We start from the raw sequence: 20,865 nt of genomic DNA on the forward strand, positions 1-20,865 counted from the left end.
CTGCCACTACAACTGACAGCCCATATGGGGGACATGCATGTTTTACAAACAGCCCTTGTATTTTGCTTGTTGCAGTTGTCATTATAAGACAAAATATATATACAAAAAATCAAATTTGAATTTGTTGTTATTTTTTATCAATACAGTCATTCACATCATTGTTTTTTTCCCTTTTGCCGATGTATTATAGCCTGTATACGTTTATGTTCACATTATACCATAACCAGTTATAAGATTGACTACTTTAACCCTTTCCCAGCAGCACTCTGAAGCAAAGTTAAAATGGCTCTGTGCAAACAGCATAAAACTAAAACAGCCTGCGAGTAACTTGCAGCCTGTTCAGGTTTTATGCTGTTTGCTGCTCATCAGTATCTAAGGGTTGGAAATGAAGTCTTTGAAATTTGAATCTAGTAAGAAAGGTCTTAAATTAAATTTTATTTACTGAAGTACTACACATATGTATCTAAGTGGTAAATGGTTAAACCTGTCCTACAATTAGCGACCATATTAAAAAGCTAGGTCATTGTAAGCGGGTCACTAGAAAGGATATAATAATAATTGAAATACGCATACAATAATTAGATTAACAGGGCATTTTAAGTGGGACTTTTGTTTAAAGATGAATTTAATGTCATAATTTGTATTTGCTGTCTTCCAATAAAATTTAATAGCCCTATTGGAAGATCAAGACTGACAGACTCAGAGTGTCATACATTATTAATAAATTAATGCGTTTGAAAAAGCCTATTTTGGGACTTTCTACATTTTCATAACTTATTTTGTTGTAGTACATTGACTTTTTTTTTAAACATCCATAACATTATTTTAATATAATGCGAAAAATCTCTTTCAACGAATCTTCAACTCATAAGACAGAGTATAAGGTACCCCTTAAGTCCTAATGGGATTGATGATAGGAAATCTGATGCAAGTCTATGATTATAAAAATACAACTTATAATGGATTGATTTGCTTCTTGACTAAAAATCCTTTAGTGATACTTTTCACATGCTCTTTTATTTGATTTCAAGATTTTTAATTTGCGTTTCGTTTTGAAATATCAATTGATCTGGGCTTGTCCCTTACATAGAAATCAATTTACTTGGGTATGCCGGTAATTTTTTTTGTTAGTGCATTATTATGTCAGTTTGCATCCATGTTGGTACCAGACATATAAACAGCTTGCATTTGTTTCATCTTCACATAAAGGATGCTTCCTGATGACAGTGCTCTAATGACAGAATTGCAGGTCAACACAAGCATTTATATTCCAACCTTTAATTATAGATAATTATTATCTTAGATTAAAATGTGTCTTATGGTATAAAAGGTTTGAAATACCTTCCCAGTTACTAACCTGCGACTCCTTTAGATTTGGCCAACATCTCTTCTATTACAATCATTTATAACAAGGAATATATTGCCAAACGGCTTGTTTTCTCTTCTTTTTGCCATTACTGTTAAAAGGGATTTTTTGTTAAGAAGAGACTTCATTTCAACGAAAAAATTGCTTAAGCGTAAAGTGTGGTCCCTGATTAGCCTCTGTGAACTGCACAGGCTATTCTGGTATGACACTTCGCACACATGCGTAAAGCCCTGTTTTCACAGAATGAGGCTAAGTGAACCATATCAATCCATTTTTCAGGGAGGATGACCGGTATGGGACCAACAAAACGTGTGTCTACATCCACCGGACCACAAATGACCTCGTTGGCAGCGTCACCCGCACATGTAGCTTCTTCAATTCCTGGGAGGAGACGCTGCTGTCGCAGGTTCATGACTTTGAGGTGCAGGGACCCTACATGTTTGCAATCAGGAATCTGGTAAATATTTTCATCACAGTGTGTTGTAGCTTTTCATTTATTCCTGCTAGTATACAATTTTAAGATCCAAAGATGCCGGACTTTTGCCTAAGAGGGAACCTACATGTTCCTTATCAGACAGGTGGTAATAATAAAGTTCATGACTTGGCAACACAGTGAACTGCATTTTCACTTGAGGAAAGAGGGTAAAAAATTAAGGCTGCTATTTCACTTTCTTACAAGTCCATGATTTTGAGACACAAGGTCCATTTAAGTTTCCTCTAATATTATATTGCAACCTATTCATTTTCTTCAGAAAGCTTGTAATGTTGTACTACAGCAATTTCACATATATTTGTTAACATATTCCTGCAAATAACTTGTTCTCTATTCCAGAAAGGGCGCATATGATCTTGTTGTGTTCTTTCACTAAATTTCCTCATTTTGTAGGATTATCTGGAAAAATGTGAATGCTCAATCTTAAGAATGCTGCATTCTGGGAAATTTGTCTTCTGCTAAAATGTCGTCTGCTTAATTTCTAAAATAAGCATTTTCTTCCATTTAAAAAAAAACTATCAGAATAGCAAACAGTTTGGATCCTGATGAGACGCCCCGTTCTGTGGTGTCTCATCTGGATCCAAACTATTTGCAAAGGCCTTCAAAATTCGGTTCCAGCACTGAAAGAGTTAAGAATGCTGCACATACATTGTTTGTTTCCCATTGGACCAATTTATTTTAATTGATCTAGTTGCATAAAGTGTGCTACTTAACATTTATTGTATATGACAGCTATTTTAATGTTTGTGTCAAACTATTTTAAAACTTTATTGTTAATTACATAGTTTTTATGCTCCCCCAATCGGGGGGAGCATATAGTTGCCGCTTCCTCTGTCCGTGCGTGTGTCTGTCCCTCCGTGTACAATTTTTGTCCAGGCTATTTCTCAGCAATTAATGACCGGAATTCAATTAAACTTTATGGGAAGCTTTACTACCAAAAGGAGATGTGCATATAATCAGCCAGTTCTGGTCAGATGATTTTTCACAGAGTTATGGCCCTTTGAAATTTTCCATTAACTGTACATATAGTGCAATTCGTGTCCGGGCTATTTCTCAGCAACTAATGACCAGAATTCAATGAAACTTTATGGGAAGCTTCACTACCAAGAGGACATGTGCATATTATCAGCAGGTTCTAGTCAGATGATTTTGCACAGAGTTATGACCTTTTGAAATTTTCCATTAACTGTACATATAGTGCAATTCTTGTCTGGGCTATTTCTCAGCAACTAATGACCGGAATTCAATTAAACTTTATGGGAAGCTTCACTACCAAGAGGAGATGTGCATATTATCAGTCATATCTGGTCGGATGATTTTTCACAGACTTATGGCCCTTGAAATTTTCCATTAACTGTACATATAGTGCAATTCTTGTCCGGGCTATTTCTCAACAACTAATGACTGGAATTCAATGAAACTTTATGGGAAGCTTCACTACCTTTAGGAGATGCGCATGTTATTTGTGGGTTCTGGTTAGATGATTTATTTAGAGAGTTATGGCCCTTTCAAATTTTTAAGTTGCTAAACCATCCATCGTATTATTTTGTCCAAAGTTATGCCCCTCAAGACGTTTCCTTTTATCTGAATATATACTAGTAGTGCAATATTGTGACAAAAAAAACTTTGGGGAGCATAACCCGTCTCCGACGATTTCTTGTTTTAACTTTATTTAAGTTTATTTATTAAAGGAAATGGTTTGCCATTTTGAACAAAGTTAATCTGTGTTCTTTTAGCAAAGAACACACACAAGTTTAATTAAATACTTACTTTTAGGTAAATTGGTAATGCATAAGGTTATATCATTGTGATTTGTTTTCAGCGGTTGCTCGGAGCAAAAGAAGACACGCACCAGTTCTTTGTTTCGTACTACAGGGGTGATTTCCAAATGGCACAGTTTGATCACAGCCTGAAAAACCTGGTAGGCAAACCTTAAGTGCTTTAACCTTTTCCCCCCAAGCAAAAAGAAAATGGCTTTTGCAACCAGCAAAAACCAGAACAGCCTGCGAGTAACTTGCAGTCTGTTCAGGTTTTATGCTGCTCGCAGTCTGTTCAGGTTTTATGCTGTTTGCTGCTCAACAGTAACTAAGGGTTGGAAATGAAGCCTTTAAAAATTGAATTTGGTAAGGAAGGTATTTAATTATCCCCCGCCATAGGCGGAGGGATATTGTTTTAGTGTTGTCCGTCTTTCCGTCCGTCGGTCCGTCCGGAGCCATATCTTGGAAGTGCTTTGGCGGATTTCATTGAAACTTAGTATGAGTATATATATGGATGATGCCAAATGGCAATGTACACCATCTGTTAATAACGGAGTTATGGCCCTTTGTATCTTGAAAAAATGCTTTTTAATATAAGCTTACAGCTTTATCTCCATTAACACATGAGCCAGAGCCATGAAACTTGCCATAGTTGTTCTCAATCATCTGGGGGTGCTTCACATTCAACACCCATAATCTTAGGGGCTAAGGTCCAGGTCACACATTGAGGTCAAAGGTCACAAATTTGATCAATTATTCATTATTTAGTCATTCCTTTACTATGCCATGAAACTTGCTATAGTTGTTCTCTATCATCTGGGGTTGCTTCACATTCAACACCCATAATCCTAGGGACTAATGTCAAGGTCACACATTGAGGTCAATGGTCTACACCCATCCATAAACAAAATTTATATGGCGGGGGATATCAATTCAACGAATTTGCTTGTTAAATGTAACTTTCTAAGGGTCTACAATTGCGTCAAAATATGTATCTAAGCGGTTAAGGGTTAATATTCCTAAGTCTGTTTCACATTGTAATAAAGTGTAGAACATTTCATGATGAACTTTGAGAAACTGTGTCCTACATCTATCTGGCTAAGCCTGGTAAGGTAAAGTGGTAACCCTGATATGGCTGCAACAGAATATAACAATAAATGTATGCAAGAATCATGCTGTATGCAACCATATTAATTGAGTCTTCATACATACCTCATTATATATACATGTGCACATATATTATAGTGAAAACAACTTTCAGCTTACATGTACATATACCTTCTACAAAAAGACTGGAATTAAAAACAGGAGAAAAAACATGTTGCCTGGCCTTCTTGTTCTTGCATGCATGGTTGACATGACAAAGGGCCACGTATAGGACATGTGAATGAATAGAAGATGAAATAATAGATATTTTAGTTCATCAATTACTGATGTTTTTATATTTATATCACAAAAATAAACATAACTGATCTTAAAACATAATACATAACAATGATTTTAGCCGCACTGGAGGAAAACTAGCCTGTGTGGACTGCACAGGCCTATCTGTGATGACAATTTACGTGCATGCATTGAGCCCTGTCTTCCCAGAGCAAGGCTTATTATACCCCCACAAACGAAGTTTAGGGGGGTATATAGGAGTGAACTTGTCTGTTGGTCGGTCTGTCTTGTCGGTCGGTATTAAGTGTCCGCTCTCTAATTCAAGTAGTTTTCATCCGATCTTCACCAAACCTGGTCAGAAGTTGTATCTAGATGATCTTAAGGCCAAGTTCGAACATGGTCCTTGCCAGGTCAAAAACTAGGTCACTGGGTCACTTAGTGTGTTTTTTAACATTCAGTATGGTGTCCTCTCTCTTATTCAAGTAGTTTTCATCCGATCTTCACCAAACTTGGGCAGAAGTTTTATCTAGATGATCTGAAGGCCAAGCTCGAACATGGGCCATGCCAGATCAAAAACTAGGTCACAGGGTCACTTAGTACGTTTTACACGTTGGGCATGGTGTCCACTCTCTATTTCACGTAGTTTAAATCCGATCTTCACCACACTTGGTCAGAAGTTGTAACTAGATAATGTGTAGGTCAAGTTCGAACATGGGCCATGCCGGGTCAAAAACTAGGTTACGGGGTCACTTAGTGCGTTTTAAACATCACAATGTTGTCCGCTCTCTAATTCAAGTAGTGTTCATCCAATCTTCACCAAACTTGGTCAGAAGTTTTATCTAGATGATGTCTAGGTCAAGTTTGAATATGGGTCATGCCAGGTCAAAAACTAGGTCAGGGGGTATCTTAGTGCGTTTTAAACCTCACCATGTTGTCTGCTCTCTAATTCAAGTAGTTTTCATCCAATCTTCACCAAACATGGTCACAAGTTATATCTAAATGATCTCTAGGACAAATTTGAACCATTCCGGGCCTAAGACTAGGTCACAGGGGGGGGGGTCACTTAGTGCTTTTTTTAACATTCAGCATGGTGTCTGCTCTCTAATTCAAGTAGTTTACATCCGATCTTCACCAAAAATATTATGTGTCAATGCGGCATGTGGAGGTATTCGTCACGTCTGTGACAAAGCTCTAGTTAACAATTGTTACCTTACTTGCCTCTAAGATTTCTTGTTTTGTTTTGCAGGATTACTTTGTGGCTGACGCGACTGAAGACCAGATATTCCTGTGTGTGAACCATGGTGAGGGCTCCACCCATCTGTATGTGTCTGACGTGAATAGCACGCAGTTCAGCCTGTCCCTGGATGATGTACTCTACTTCCACCCAAACGGATCTAACAAGGACAGCTGGCTAAGGTAGGGGTTTAGGTTTTTGATACTTTTACCAATCAGATATGCATGTTGACCCATTTGTGGTAAAAGGGTAAATATTCCTTCGTACAATCATCCTTCCTCCCTTGTAGTTGGTAACATATGAGTAGAAGGCTTTAATGCACATACTCAGAAAACTTTCACCATTTGGCTTACTAAAATTTCAATTTTTCTAATACCATAGCAAAGGGACACCCATTTCATGCCCACACTATCCCATTACATTTTCCTTGGTAAATCCCTGTTAAAATAAGAAAAAGTGCAATAATTTGTGACGGACAATTCAACATTTTGCCTACATATATACAAAACTAAAAAAAAGGCATTCAAAACAATCAAATAAAAAGAATTTACTAATAATTGAGCAATGCTCTGTAAAATGGGGGTTTAATGCATGTGCATAAAGTGTCGTCTCAGAATAGCCTGTGCAGTCTGACAGGCTAATCAGGGACGACACTTTCCGCCTAAACTAGATTTTTGCTTAGAAGAGACTTTCTTAAAACAGAAAATATCATAAAAGTGGAAAATGTCGTCCCTTATTAGCCTGAGCATACTGCACAGGCTAATCTAGCATCTGGACACTTTACGCATATGCATTAAACTACATGTTCACAGGGCATTTCCCATTTTTAGCTCACCTGTCACGAAGTGACATGGTGAGCTTATGTTACCGCGTGATGTCCGGCTTCTGTTGTGCGTGCATGTGTGCGTGCGTGTGTGCGTCCGTCAACAATTTGTTTGTGTAGACAGTAAAGGTCACAGTTTTCATCCAATCTTTATGAAATTTGGTAAGAATGTTTATCTTGATGAAATGTGGGTTGGGATTGTATTTGGGTCATCTGGGGTCAAAAACTAGGTCACTAGGTCAAATAATAGAAAAACCTTGTGTAGACAATAGAGGTCACAGTCTTCATCCAATCTTTATGTAATTTGGTTAGAATGTTTATCTTGATGAAATCTGGGTTGAGATTGTATTTGGGTCATCTGGGGTCAAAAACTAGCTCACTAGGTCAAATAATAGAAAAACCTTGTGTAGACAATAGAGGTCACAGTTTTCATCCAATCTTTATGAAATTTGGTCAGAATGTATATCTTGATGAAATCTGGGTTGGGATTGTATTTGGGTCATCTGGGGTCAAAAACTAGGTCACTAGGTCAAATAATAGAAAAATATTTAACAGCATTATTAATTGTTTTTCACTAAATGTATAATAATTATTTATATATCAGATCAAAGAGAATAAAATTTTCTTTATTATGGTTTTTATTTCATGAAAATCCATAAAGGATAAGTGTTATTAAGCGTTGCTTAATTATTGAACAATGCGGATTATCGGTATTTTCACACGTCCGCGGTAGAGTGCAATATGGCGGACAAGGTTTGGTGACGGTGGGTATTTTCCACATGTTTTGCGGTGAGGTAAATCCTAATGAATATTTATGAAGTGAAATTAATCAGAGGAGGAATTCCCCTTCATGATGATGCAACTTTCGTTAAAATCGGCTTGTAAACAATTGTGTTAAAATGGACCAAAGTCTGCGTGAATTTGTCGGAAACTTAATCGGTATGTATAAATAGAAGTTATATCGTTTAAAAGTACATACTCTTAGCTTTAATTTGATATATTTCATGACCAAATCGGTTCACGTTTACCCCAACGCATTTTTGTTCAAAGTTCAGTGGTTACGAAAATCCCGAAATCTTCTACAGTAAATGGCCGCCATTTTTAATTTCCTTCGCTTGTCGAAAAATTAACGAAATATTCACAGAATAAAGCCTTATTAAGCAAAAGAAAAACACTACAGTGGGTGTTAATCAATTCATCTAATATATTTCTGTGTTTTCTGTCACTAATTAGGTATTTTCTGTTTGTAAGGACATTTAAATTTTAAACAAATTATGTAAACAGTACTGTATATGATTTCGGATACGCATCATTTCAACCAGCGATTTTAAACCATATTATACCAATTAGTTTTGGTAAACTGATTGATTTTGCACGAAACAAATAATAATTTACATGTTATATAAGTATTAAGGATTTTTATGATTAAGTTGTTTCAATATATATGTACAATATTAAATGTGCAGAGGACAGTATTTAGGTATTTACTACTTAAGACATTTGGTTCTCATTATTTCTCAATTGTGCACATTTTTTTATGGCAGACTGTTCATGTTATTTTATTGTAATGTGTGTCTTAATTATGTTTCAGGTGTATTGTAATCCAACAAAACTTCCATGGTCTGGTCTGAAGGAAGGATATGAAGATGGACTCCGGAAACTTCCCAGGCCCTTACTGCCAACAAATTGGTTTAACTTAGCAAGTATTGAATGACTATTCAGCCCATAAAGGCAGAACAACTGACCAACAGACTTGTTATTGAGTTTAAAGCTTTTGTTAACAAAGACAATCTTCCAATAACAGTACTGATGGAATGGTTGAGACGTTTACATCCATCTGATGCAAATGACAGTACACTGAAATACAGGGTGAAAAATGCTGGTAAAATAAACATTAAATGGAAAGAAGGAAGTGAAAGGATTTTTATATTCAATAATTGTATATAATTATATTTTAGTTTTATTAATGTTTATATATATTTGTTTGTGAATTTATTCTGTTATAAAAGAAAAAGCATTATTTTCATTATAGATAATCATCCTGTTTGTAAAATATTAAGGGACATTTTTACAATTTTGTACTCAATGTATTATGTCTATTTGTGTGTATTGGCAATAAATGTATTCTGTTCAACCACATGTTTGTTTGTTTTATGATTTTACTTATATTGACATGTTTGATATGTTAACTTTTATGTAAAAATTTAAATAGATAAAAGCAGTTTGGGAATGACATCAAAGTAATGCGACATACAGTTATTAACTTTAAAAAAATAAAACAAATAATGACATCAAAGTTTTAATAGGAAAAAAATGTTTGCACTTGCAGATAGAGAAAAATGGACCTTAAAAATGAAAAGAGCATGTCATTTGACATATGCATACCAAGTTTCATGAAGATATCTCAATAAATAAATTTTTTGGCGTAGCTGTATAAGCCAGCTTTTCACCTTACCTGACCTATGTAAGTGTCCAATAAAATTTAAATAATTTTTTTTGCGGCTAGATACGAATGAATACACTTCATTTATTCAATTGGCTGTTTTGAACATACATGTACCTCCAGAACATTGGAAACATGGACGCGTCTTTGTAACACTGTTTTACTGCATGAAACAATTTTATCTCTAATGAAAAGGCTTGATAGATAGAACAGTTTTACACTCAACTCTCGACATCAATGCAGTCTGTGCGTGCACCTTTTATTTTCAGAGGATTGCCAGCGCCAGTATCAGGGTCATTTCGCGGCCAGTGAAATAATCGTTTTATTATATAGACGCTATCGCGTGAACTAGGTGAATTGTTTGGGTTATCTAGAAGACTTGTGGTCAGCAGCAATAAATCACTTTCTCGGGTTAACCTTCTCAAAGGGTCAATCTCAGCATGTTATCTCATTAACAGCTACAGACCATTATTGTATTGCTGATAAGGGCTGAAGTCTATCTGACTTAAGAATCTTGCATATACCCTGGACTGTGGAATTTTCTTTAGACCAGAAATATGTTAAATGAAAATATTCAGCGATATAACTATAATATGTCAATACTAGATTCTTAGTATGATTTCAACAATACCATGATAAATAATATTTTTGATTAATTTAACAAGAATTATTCCACCATATTGACTAATGTATTCAAGCGTGAGCGCGATGATTCTCGATACTGTTAAAAATCGACAAACCACTAAAACAGGTTTGTTCGAGAACGCGCGTATGAATATTAAAAATATGTATGGTTACTTCGTGTGTTGCCGGTTGACTTAATGTTTTAATTTCACTTCCATTCTTCTTTTGGTTTTCTGTTTTGTATCTATAGGTTTATGACCAGCAATATGTAATAATGTAAAAAAAGCCGCGAAAACTCCGCGTAACATCCCGTACTGCATGTGATGCAGCTAAGAACTGCACAGAAAAAGACATAATTAAGCTATCTTTTATTTCATTCATTGAACTCTTTACCTTTCACCAAATCCAACCACAATCAACACCGAATATCTTTTTTAAAGATATTTCTTGTTTATAATAATTTACACTTAAATATCATCCGTGTTGGTGCCGCGAATTTCTGCGAAATCAGTCTTCTAGAGACCACAGATTTCATCATATCTTTATGAAATTTGGTCAGAATGTTTATCTTGATGAAATCTGGGTTGGGATTGTAATTGGGTCATCTGGGGTCAAAATCTGGATCACTAGGTCAAATAATAGAAAAACCTTGTGTAGACAATAGAGGTCACAGTTTTCATCCAAAAAATTTGGTCAGAATGTTTATCTTGATGAAATCTGGGTTGGGATTGTATTTAGGTCATCTGGGGTAAAAATCTAGGTCACTAGGCAAAATAATAGAAAAACCTTGTGTAGACAATATAAGTCACAGTTTTCATCAGATGGTTATGAAATTTGGTCCGAATGTTTATCTTAATAATATCTGATTTTGGATCGTATATGGGTCATCTGGGGTCAAAAATTAGGTCACCGGGACAATTCTAGTAAAACCTTGTGTAGATGAAAGAGGTCACAGTTTTCATCATGTCTTAATGAAATTTTGTCAGAATGAATTAATGAAATCTGGCTTGGGATTGTATATGGGTCTGATAGAATTTAAGTTGATGTAGCAAGGTTAGTAAGGTGAGCGATTCAGGGCCATTATGGCCCTCTTGTTATAGTTTATATTACTGGTGATGACTTGGTATGATTTGTCGCCATTACATTGTTAATAAGTAAGTCAAGTCAATATTGATAATTTGAGCCATGCTATGGGAAAACTGGGCATACTGCCCTTGGGAAAAGTGTCATCTCTGGGCATACTGCATCAGGGAAATGTGTCATACCTAGGCATAATGCATGTGCGAAAAGTGTCATTCCTAAGCATAATGCATGTGTGAAAAGTGTCATTCCTGGGCATACTGCATGTGTGATAGGCATGCTGCATGCATGAAAATTGTCATCTCTGGGCATACTGCATGATGGAAAAGTGTCATCCGCATACTGCATGTGTGAAAAGTGTCATTCCTAGGCATAATGCATGTGTGAAAAGTGTCATTCCTGGGCATACTGCATGTGTGAAAAGTTTCATCCCTGGGTCTACTGCATGTGTAAAAAGTGTCATCCCTGGGCCTACTGCATGTGTGAAAAGTGTCATCCCTGGACATACTGCATGTGTGAAAAGTGTCATCCCTAGGCATACTGTATGTGTGTAAAGTGTCATCCCATGGCATAATGCATGTGCGAAAAGTGTCATTCTTGGGCCTACTGCATGTATGAAAGTGTCATCCCTGGGCCTACTGCATGTGTGAAAGTGTCATCCCTGGGCCTTTTGCATGTGTGAAAAGTGTCATCCCTGGGCATACTGCATGTGGGAAAAGTGTCATTCCTGGGCATACTGCATGTGTGAAAAGTGTCATTCCTAGGCATAATTCATGTGTGAAAAGTTTCATTCCTGGGCATACTGCATGTGTGAAAAGTGTCATCCCTGGGCCTACTGCATGTGTGAAAAGTGTCATCCCTGGGCCTACTGCATGTGTGAAAAGTGTCATCCCTGGGCCTACTGCATGTGTGAAAAGTGTCATCCCTGGGCATACTGCATGTGTGAAAAGTGTCATCCCTGGGCCTACTGCATGTGTGAATAGTGTCATCCTTGGGCATACTGCATGAACAAAAAGTGTCATTCCTAGGCATACTGTACGTACGAAAAGTGTCATCCATGGGCATACTGCATGTGTGAAAAGTGTCATCCCTGGGCATACTGCATGTGTGAAAAGTGTCATTCCTGAGCATACTGCATGTGTGATAAGTTTCATCCCTGGGCATATTGCATATGCAAAAAATGTCATCTCTTGAAATAATGCATGTGCAAAAAGTGTCATCCCTGGGCATACTGCATGTGTGAAAAGTGTCATTCCTGGGCATACTGCATGTATGAAAAGTTTCATTCCTGGGCATACGGCATGAACAAAAATTGTCATTCCTGGGCATACTGCATGTACGAAAAGTGTCATCCCTGGGCATACTGCATGTGTGAAAAGTGTCATCCCAGGGCCGACAGTCACACTTTTTGCCTAAACTGTTTTTATGTCCCCCACCACTATAGTGGGGGACATATTGTTTTTGCCCTGTCTGTTGCTTTGTTTGTTTATGTGTTTGTTTGTTTGTTTGCGTCAAACTTTAACATTTTGCCATAACTTTTGCTATATTGAAGATAGCAACTTCATATTTGGCATGCATGTGTATCTCATGGAGCTGCACATTTTGAGTGGTGAAAAGTCAAGGTCATCCTTCAAGGTCTAAGGTCAAAAAAACAAATTCAAGGGAAGTTATAAGCTTTAAAGGAAGATAATTATCTGAACCTGCCAAATGAAAAAAAAATCAATCAATCAAAGCGGTGCAGTAGGGGACATAGTGTTTCGGACAAACACATATCTTGTTATCATCTGGAATGAGACTTACTTGAAAAGACAAATCCATAAGAGTGAAATGTTACGTCCCTGATTAGCCTTCACAGGCTAACCTGGGATGACATTTTACACACATACATTTAACCCAGTTTTCTCGGACAGTACAGGCTAATCTGGAATGACACTTTACGCACATGCATTAAAACCAGTTTTCTCATAACATGATTCATTTTGCGGGCCTGTTTCCAGGATATACATGGACGAGCCATTTGCAGACCTCCACAAGGTGGAAGGCATGAGAGGCGTGTATATTGCCACTCAGCTTATTGACAAGACGCTGAGTCAAGACCATCAGAGGACGCTGATTACGTACGACGCTGGTGGAGAATGGCAGCTGATTGAAGCCCCACAAAGCAACTCTTATGGCCAGAATGTTAATTGCTCCTTGGTAAGTAGAAGTTTTGTATGTTATTTTTGTATGTTGTTTGTATGTTATGATTGTTTGCTGTTCTATGTTATTAGTTTACGGTAAGTGTGTGCTGTTGTATGCTGTTGTATGCTATTAGTGTTTGATGTTGTGTGTGATTAGTGCCTGTGGTTGTATGCTATTCTTGTACACTGTTGTATGTTATTAATGTATGCTGTTCTATGTTATTAGTTTAAGGCAAGTGTTTGCTGTTGTATGTAATGCTGTTGTATGTAATGCTGTTGTATGTTATTAGTGTATGTGGTTGTATGCTATTAGTGTATGTTGGTGTGAGTAATTAGTGTATGCTGCCATATGTTATTAGTGTATACTTTTACATGCTATTGTTGTTGCATATTTTTAGTGTATGCAGTAGTGCTTCAGCAAATCCGAAATTTCAATGGGATCCGAATTTGAATCCATAGGCCTGGATATCGAATATCGGTTTGAATCCTAATTTGAAAGTAAAAATATGCAATATAAATTATAATTTATTTTGCTATAACCAAAATTATGTTTTGAAACACCACAGCTTATATATTTTTTATGAAAAAAAGTAAATAATTTTTATTATTATTATAAACTTTACAACTGCTAATATTTATACTACTTTAGCGGCATTAGTAGATGCAGCTGCAGCCGCAGCAGCAGTAGTCGAAGCAGAAATAACGACATCAAAAAGAAAAACAAATACTAAGTAGATGAAAAAAAGGACTTGCGTTGTTCGAACAGACTTTTATACCCGTGTCCAGATTCTGCAAATTTTTTAAAAACTATCAAAATCGCACACACGAAAAAGTGTAAGCATTTTAACGCTAAATATAAATAATAATGCCTCATACTAAACACATCTATGTCAGACAGATATAATATGAATAATGCTGTATTTTAACAAGCAATAAACGCATCACACGCAATCTGCAATAAGTATCAATAAAATACTTCGTAACAACCACTTATAAGCCAGAACTAGTATGCTGATAAAACCCAAAATGCTTCCACACCAATGATTTTAATTGTTTAGGTACATCGTGAATTTTCTTCTGCGCCATTTTGCACCATCCAAAACGAAAGAAGACCGTGTAGTACCATGTTTTTGTCGAAAAAGTAGCGATAATCGTGACAAACTACGTACCAGTCAGCCTTTCAAACAGAAAGAAACAATTTAATGAAAAGTATTAGGGAGAAAGAAACAATTACTGCATAGGAAAGGTTAAACTCAAATAAGATCCAGATTCGAAACCGATTTTACCAATCACAGTTAGATCCGCGAATCCTCGTTTGGATCCGCGAATCTCGGATATTTCGGATATCCGTTGCAGCCCTAGTATGCAGTTGTATATTATAAGTGTTTGATGTTGCATGTTATTAGGGTTTGCTGTTCTATGGGGTTTTTTACGTACTGTTTTGTAAGTTATTTGTGTGTGATGTTATTTGTTATTCAGAGCTCCAGATAAGGGTCATATTTTCGTAATTACGAATTATTTTCAAGTCCGTTACGTATTTATTTTAAAATCTTGTCGTACCATTAAGAATAACAAAATCAAGTTACGAATATTATTTTTACATCGTTTCGTATCGATTTTTATTGAGTTCTTTTCGCGTATTAAAGATCTTTGCGGTGCTTATATAGAATGGTTCTCGGGTTTGTTTAACAAAGCGCATTTTTTCCAATAAAAGAGGCGTATATAGTCTATCCGTCAAAAAGCAATGGCGGCGCCCGGAGAGCGTCCTAAAAAACTGCAAAGCGTCCAAAAACAGGCTGTTAACATATTGTACTCAAAGTTAGCCGAAGTTAAATGTTTAGAAAGACATTATAGAAAAGATTTTATACGATGTTGTATGTACAGTTGCCGACAATAGAAAAGCTAAACAAAAACGCGACATGACGGGTCCAAACTTAAACACAAAAAAACATTGAACGAGTGGAAGGGACAAGTCCCGTGGCTAATCGTTGAAAAGATTGAAGGGGTGACCCGTTTTAATTATGACATATGTAAAAATTCATCAAAGGCATGCAATCTAAGCACAGTTTGGGCATATGAAGGTATTTGAAAAATAAAATTGTATAATACTGAATAGACACTTGTTTAACTCGTATAAATAAAGTTGCTAGTATGTTTATTTTGATTTTGTTTGCATGAAAATAACCATTATTATTTATTTTTAGGTCACTTAGAAAAAAATAAAAAGTATTTTCCAAAACTTAGTAGTAACGTTAAGAATAAAATTTCAGAGTTAAGAATTCTTTTTGAAAATTTGGTAGTAATTTAAGAATTTCACAAAACCTTATCTGGAGCTCTGTTATTAGTGTATGTTGTTGTATGTTATTACACTGTAACTCCAATATAACGCGGATGACGGGGTCCAGGCCATGCCACAGCGTTATAAATGGACAGCGTTGTAAGTTTTGAGCTCATTTATTGCAGGAGCTATATAGCCTATAATATAAGTCCCGTTTATTTCCATGCTGTGTTGTCATTCGCCAATACATGCATTTAGACCGAGTCGTATCAATAACAGTATACATACCACTTTTCTAATGTGCACATTTATCCGATAATCCAATACAATTACAACATCACTTACAAAAAAAATCTTGAATATATGATGAAAAATATGTTAAAGAATTTCATAAACACAACCATGTGCATATGTCATTTTTCGGAAGTGTAAAGAGTAAAGTGCATAATGGGGCAGAGCTTTCGTTGGACGAGCGAATTTAAAAGATTGAATGAAATACGATATATGTACAAAGAACTGTTTTATTTTGTCACACGCATTTATATTAAAAAACATGCTTCCCCGGGACTTTCGGATGCCGGGCATAAATGAAAAGGAATCTCTGTTAACAATTACACTTCTTTAGCATGAAAATAAATCGTCTGGATTATTTAATTTATTTCTCGTTCATGTACTGAAAGATTAAATGCCTTAATACTAGAATGATAAATGTGCGCAGTATATTTCACAGCCGATATGTTTTGAATAACTTTAATTTGATAATTATTCCGCTTGAACTTACCTTATTGACATTAGCGCACCGAACCACTATGATAGGGGATACATGTAATAAACGCTGACATGCGAGTTTTTCACACCTTTATTGACATTACACAACAGAGTAATACCAATAAGCTGTCGGTGTTGTTTATCCCCTAAGCAATTAAAATCAGTAAAACAGACGTTTGAATAAAGCAATCAAGATGCAATGGCCGCCATCTTTGAATTTTCTGGAAATACATGAAGTTGCATAACATGGATTTGAATCAGAAATGGAAGGTTGGAGAAAAAATGGGATCCAAGCACCCCAGCTTTATATTGGACACAGCATTATACCGGAGCATGTTATATTGTAGTTGCAGTGTAGTGTAGGTTTTTGATGTGTGTTATTTGTGGTTGTTTTGCTTTGTAAATCTTCAATTTATTCAACATTCTTAAATTATCAAAAAGGTACTTATTGCAAAGCAAGCCTAAATATTCATATTAAATTCTTTAGCTTGAATGGCATTTTTATTAGCTGGGCGTTTTCGGAGAAAACCCGAGGTATTGCCATAGCCAGCTCGTCATGTCGTCTGCATTGTGACGTCTGCCGTTGGCGTCGTGCTAAAACCTTAACATGGGCTCTAAAATCAAAGTGCTTCCACCTACAACTTTGAAACTTCATATGTAGATGCACCTTGATGAGTTCTACATGCCATTTGGGGTCACTAGGTCACAGGTCAAGGTCACTGTGACCTCTAAAAAAATTAATTCTGACAAGCTTTCATTTATTCAAAACTGCACCCGTAGCCGAGCGTGGCTCCCGTTATGCGGTGCTCTTGTTTTGTTTTTTTTATCCCAATACCACCAAGCCATGTTTTATTTTAGTAATGCACTATTCTTACAGAATCTTAATGATATTTACAAAAACCTATGGCATAGGCTCCTTTCCAGTCTCTGTTATATACCTGGGTCCTTTTAGAGTAAGAAATTGTACACATAAATATACCTATTTGTTGAGACTGAATATTTAGTTCAAAACAAAAAGTATCTATGATGAATATGTTTCTTAAGTCAAGAAAATTTAAACAATTCTGAGGAAATAACCAGAAAAAACACAACTAACCTCTTTGATAATTGTTGGTACTTTTCAGTAAGGCTTCTTGAAAAAAAATGTTTCATGATTTGAATATGCTGGACACTATTTAAATAGACAGCCCCTATTTAAATAGACAGCCCCCATCTTACACAAAAACTGTGAGTTTGAGCATGCCAAAATTCAGAATTGCATATTTCAGTAGTATAATATTACTTTTATTATATATACGCATTCATTTTTTACCATATGTGCCTGTTTCTTGAGTATTCCTTTGTCAAAAGTGAAGAAGATGATAAAATGTCAGTGGCAATTAAATGCAATAGCTTAGGTTTAGGGCTTTGTACATCTTATCTAAGTGTTACCATGATTTATTAGGATAAAAACATTGTGTGCATGGTGTTTTTGTTTGTTTTTCAGAATAATAACTGCTCCCTCCATCTCACTCAATTGTTTGACAGACTGTATGCTGGCAGTAGAACTACGCCATTAGTTTCTTCAGACTCCGCTCCGGGTATCATAATCGGGTCTGGAAATGTCGGTTCAAAGATCCATGTAGATGAATCTGTAGGGATCTTCCTTTCAACAGATGCTGGTTTCTCGTGGAATCAGGTAAAACTAGCAATATTATTAAGTCACATTTTGTTCAAACTTGTACATCTTATGTTGTTATTAATGCAACATAACAATTTTGCACATAGAAATGTAGTCCTGGTTTGTTTAAAACATAGCAACATAATTTTATGATTGTTTTCGATCTTTTCCAAGTCATAATGTTATCTCATAAAAAGGACTTACTTTTAGCGCACCTGAGCACAACGTAGCAATGGTGAGCCTTGCTTCCATCGTTTGTTTTGCATTGTGAATCGTGTGTCATGCTCTAGAGGCCATATTTATTGTCTGCTCTTCGTTAAACTTTGTTAGAACATTATTCCCAATGAAATCTTGCCTAAATTTGAAGTTCAGAAATGTGGGGTCAAATAAAGGTCACTAGGTCATTTAAATAACAAGCTTGTGGACACTCTAGAAGTCAAATTTGTGTCCTATCTTGATGTAACTTGTACAGAATATTGGCTCTTATGATATCTCAATCAAAGATATATTTAAACTAGAAATGGCGCGGCAGAGGCCGACGCGTATCCCCACGCCGCATGTTTGACCCAAGGGCGCCCCAGGGTTGATCATGGGGCCATGCATAGTTGAGATTGACTGTATTGTCATAAGAGAAGTTCAGTATCAATTAGAAGTGAATGGGTGTAAAAATAAAGAAGTTATAGTAAAAGGCAATTTTGGGAGGGTGTGGCCTATGTGGGCGGGGTGCCCCAGGGTTGGTAATGGGGCCATGCATAGTTGAGATTGACCGTATTGTCATAAGAGAGGTTCAGTATCAATTTGAAGTGAATCAGTGTATTAATGAAGAAATTATAGTAAAAGGCAATTTTGGGCGGGTGTGGTCTATGTGGGCGTGGCGCCCCAGGGTTGGCAACGGGGCCATGCATAGTTGAGTTTGACCGTTTTGTCATAAGAGAGGTTCAGTATCAATTTGAAGTGAATCAGTGTAGAAATGAAGAAGTTAATGTAAAACTAGAAATGGCGCGGCAGAGGCCGACGCGTATCCCCACGCCGAATGTTTGACCTAGGTGTGCCCCAGGGTTGGTAATGGGGCCATGCATAGCTGAGATTGACCGTATTGTCATAAGAGAAGTTCATCATCAATTAGAAGTGAATTGGTGTAGAAATGAAGAAGTTATAGTAAAAGGCAATTTTGGGTGGGTGTGACATATGTGGGCAGGGCGCCCCAGGGTTGGTAATGGGGCCATGCATAGTTGAGATTGACCGTATTGTCATAAGAGAGGTTCAGTATCAATTTGAAGTGAATCGGTGTAGAAATGAAGAAATTATAGTAAAAGGCAATTTTGGGTGGGTGTGGTCTATGTGGGCGGGGCGCCCCAGGGTTGGTAATGGGGCCATGCATAGTTGAGATTGACTGTATTGTCATAAGAGAAGTTCAATATCAATTTGAAGTGAATCGGTGTAGAAATGAAGAAATTATAGTAAAGGCAATTTTGGGTGGGTGTGGTCTATGTGGGCGGGGCCCCAGGGTTGGTTATGGGAACATGCTTGGTTGAGATTGACCCTAATGTCATAAGAGAAGTTCAGTATCAATTTGAAGTGAATCCGTGTAGAAATGAAAAAATTATAGTAAATGGAATTTTTTGGTGGGTGTGGCCTATGTGGGCGGGCGCCCCAGGGTTGGGATTGGGGCCATGCATAGTTGAGATTGACCCTAATGTCATAACAAAAGTTCAGTATCAATTTGAAGTGAATCCGTGTAGAAATGAAAAAATTATAGTAAATGGAAATTTTTGGTGGGTGTGGCCTATGTGGGTGGGGCGCCCCAGGGTTGGGAATGGGGCCATGCATGGTTGAGATTGACTGTATTGTCATAGGTGAGGTCCAGTATCAATTTGAAGTGAATCGGTGTAGAAATAAAGAAGTAAATGTAAAATAACCTAAAAAAATGAGTGATAATTTCTGACGCGGCCCCACCCCAACCCCTATAACTTTTGACCCAGGGGTCAGATCAAAATTCCAAATAGTGCACCGTCGCACATATGCTCATAGCTACCATGTGTGTAAATTTCAAGGTTCTAGTGCTTTTAGTGTAGGAGGAGATAGTGGCCAGGACGGACGGACAGACGGACGGACAGACGGACGGACGGACGGCGGAGATCACCACAATATCCCCACCTTTTTTTCAAAAAGCGTGGGGATAATAACCTAAATTTTTTTTATAGTAAATGGATTTTTTTGGTGGGTGTGGCCTATGTGGGCGGGCGCCCCAGGGTTGGGATTGGGGCCATGCATAGTTGAGATTGACCCTAATGTCATAACAAAAGTTCAGTATCAATTTGAAGTGAATCCGTGTAGAAATGAAAAAATTATAGTAAATGGAAATTTTTGGTGGGTGTGGCCTATGTGGGCGGGGCGCCCCAGGGTTGGGAATGGGGCCATGCATGGTTGAGATTGACCGTATTGTCATAGGTGAGGTCCAGTATCAATTTGAAGTGAATCGGTGTAGAAATAAAGAAGTAAATGTAAAATAACCTAAAAAAATGAGTGATAATTTCTGACGCGGCCCCACCCCAACCCCTATAACTTTTGACCCAGGGGTCAGATCAAAATTCCAAATAGTGCACCGTCGCACATATGCTCATAGCTACCATGTGTGTAAATTTCAAGGTTCTAGTGCTTTTAGTGTAGGAGGAGATAGTGGCCAGGACGGACGGACAGACGGACGGACAGACGGACGGACGGACGGACGGCGGAGATCACCACAATATCCCCACCTTTTTTTCAAAAAGCGTGG

At 37.0% G+C, this 20,865-nt stretch overlaps 1 protein-coding gene across 1 annotated transcript in view; it reads left to right on the forward strand.

Moving 5' to 3' along the window:
* The window catches only part of LOC127867768 (sortilin-related receptor-like), a 150,764-nt gene that overhangs the window by 23,865 nt on the left and 106,034 nt on the right, over positions 1 to 20,865 (forward strand). Inside the window, exons 6-10 of the mRNA XM_052409153.1 lie at positions 1,646 to 1,823; positions 3,682 to 3,780; positions 6,246 to 6,415; positions 13,201 to 13,399; positions 17,916 to 18,107. Of these exons, the coding sequence (XP_052265113.1) occupies positions 1,646 to 1,823; positions 3,682 to 3,780; positions 6,246 to 6,415; positions 13,201 to 13,399; positions 17,916 to 18,107 (838 nt within the window). The remainder of the gene's footprint in view (positions 1 to 1,645; positions 1,824 to 3,681; positions 3,781 to 6,245; positions 6,416 to 13,200; positions 13,400 to 17,915; positions 18,108 to 20,865) is intronic.

The sequence above is a fragment of the Dreissena polymorpha genome, chromosome 2 (assembly GCF_020536995.1).
Source record: "Dreissena polymorpha isolate Duluth1 chromosome 2, UMN_Dpol_1.0, whole genome shotgun sequence".
NCBI lineage: Eukaryota > Metazoa > Mollusca > Bivalvia > Myida > Dreissenidae > Dreissena > Dreissena polymorpha.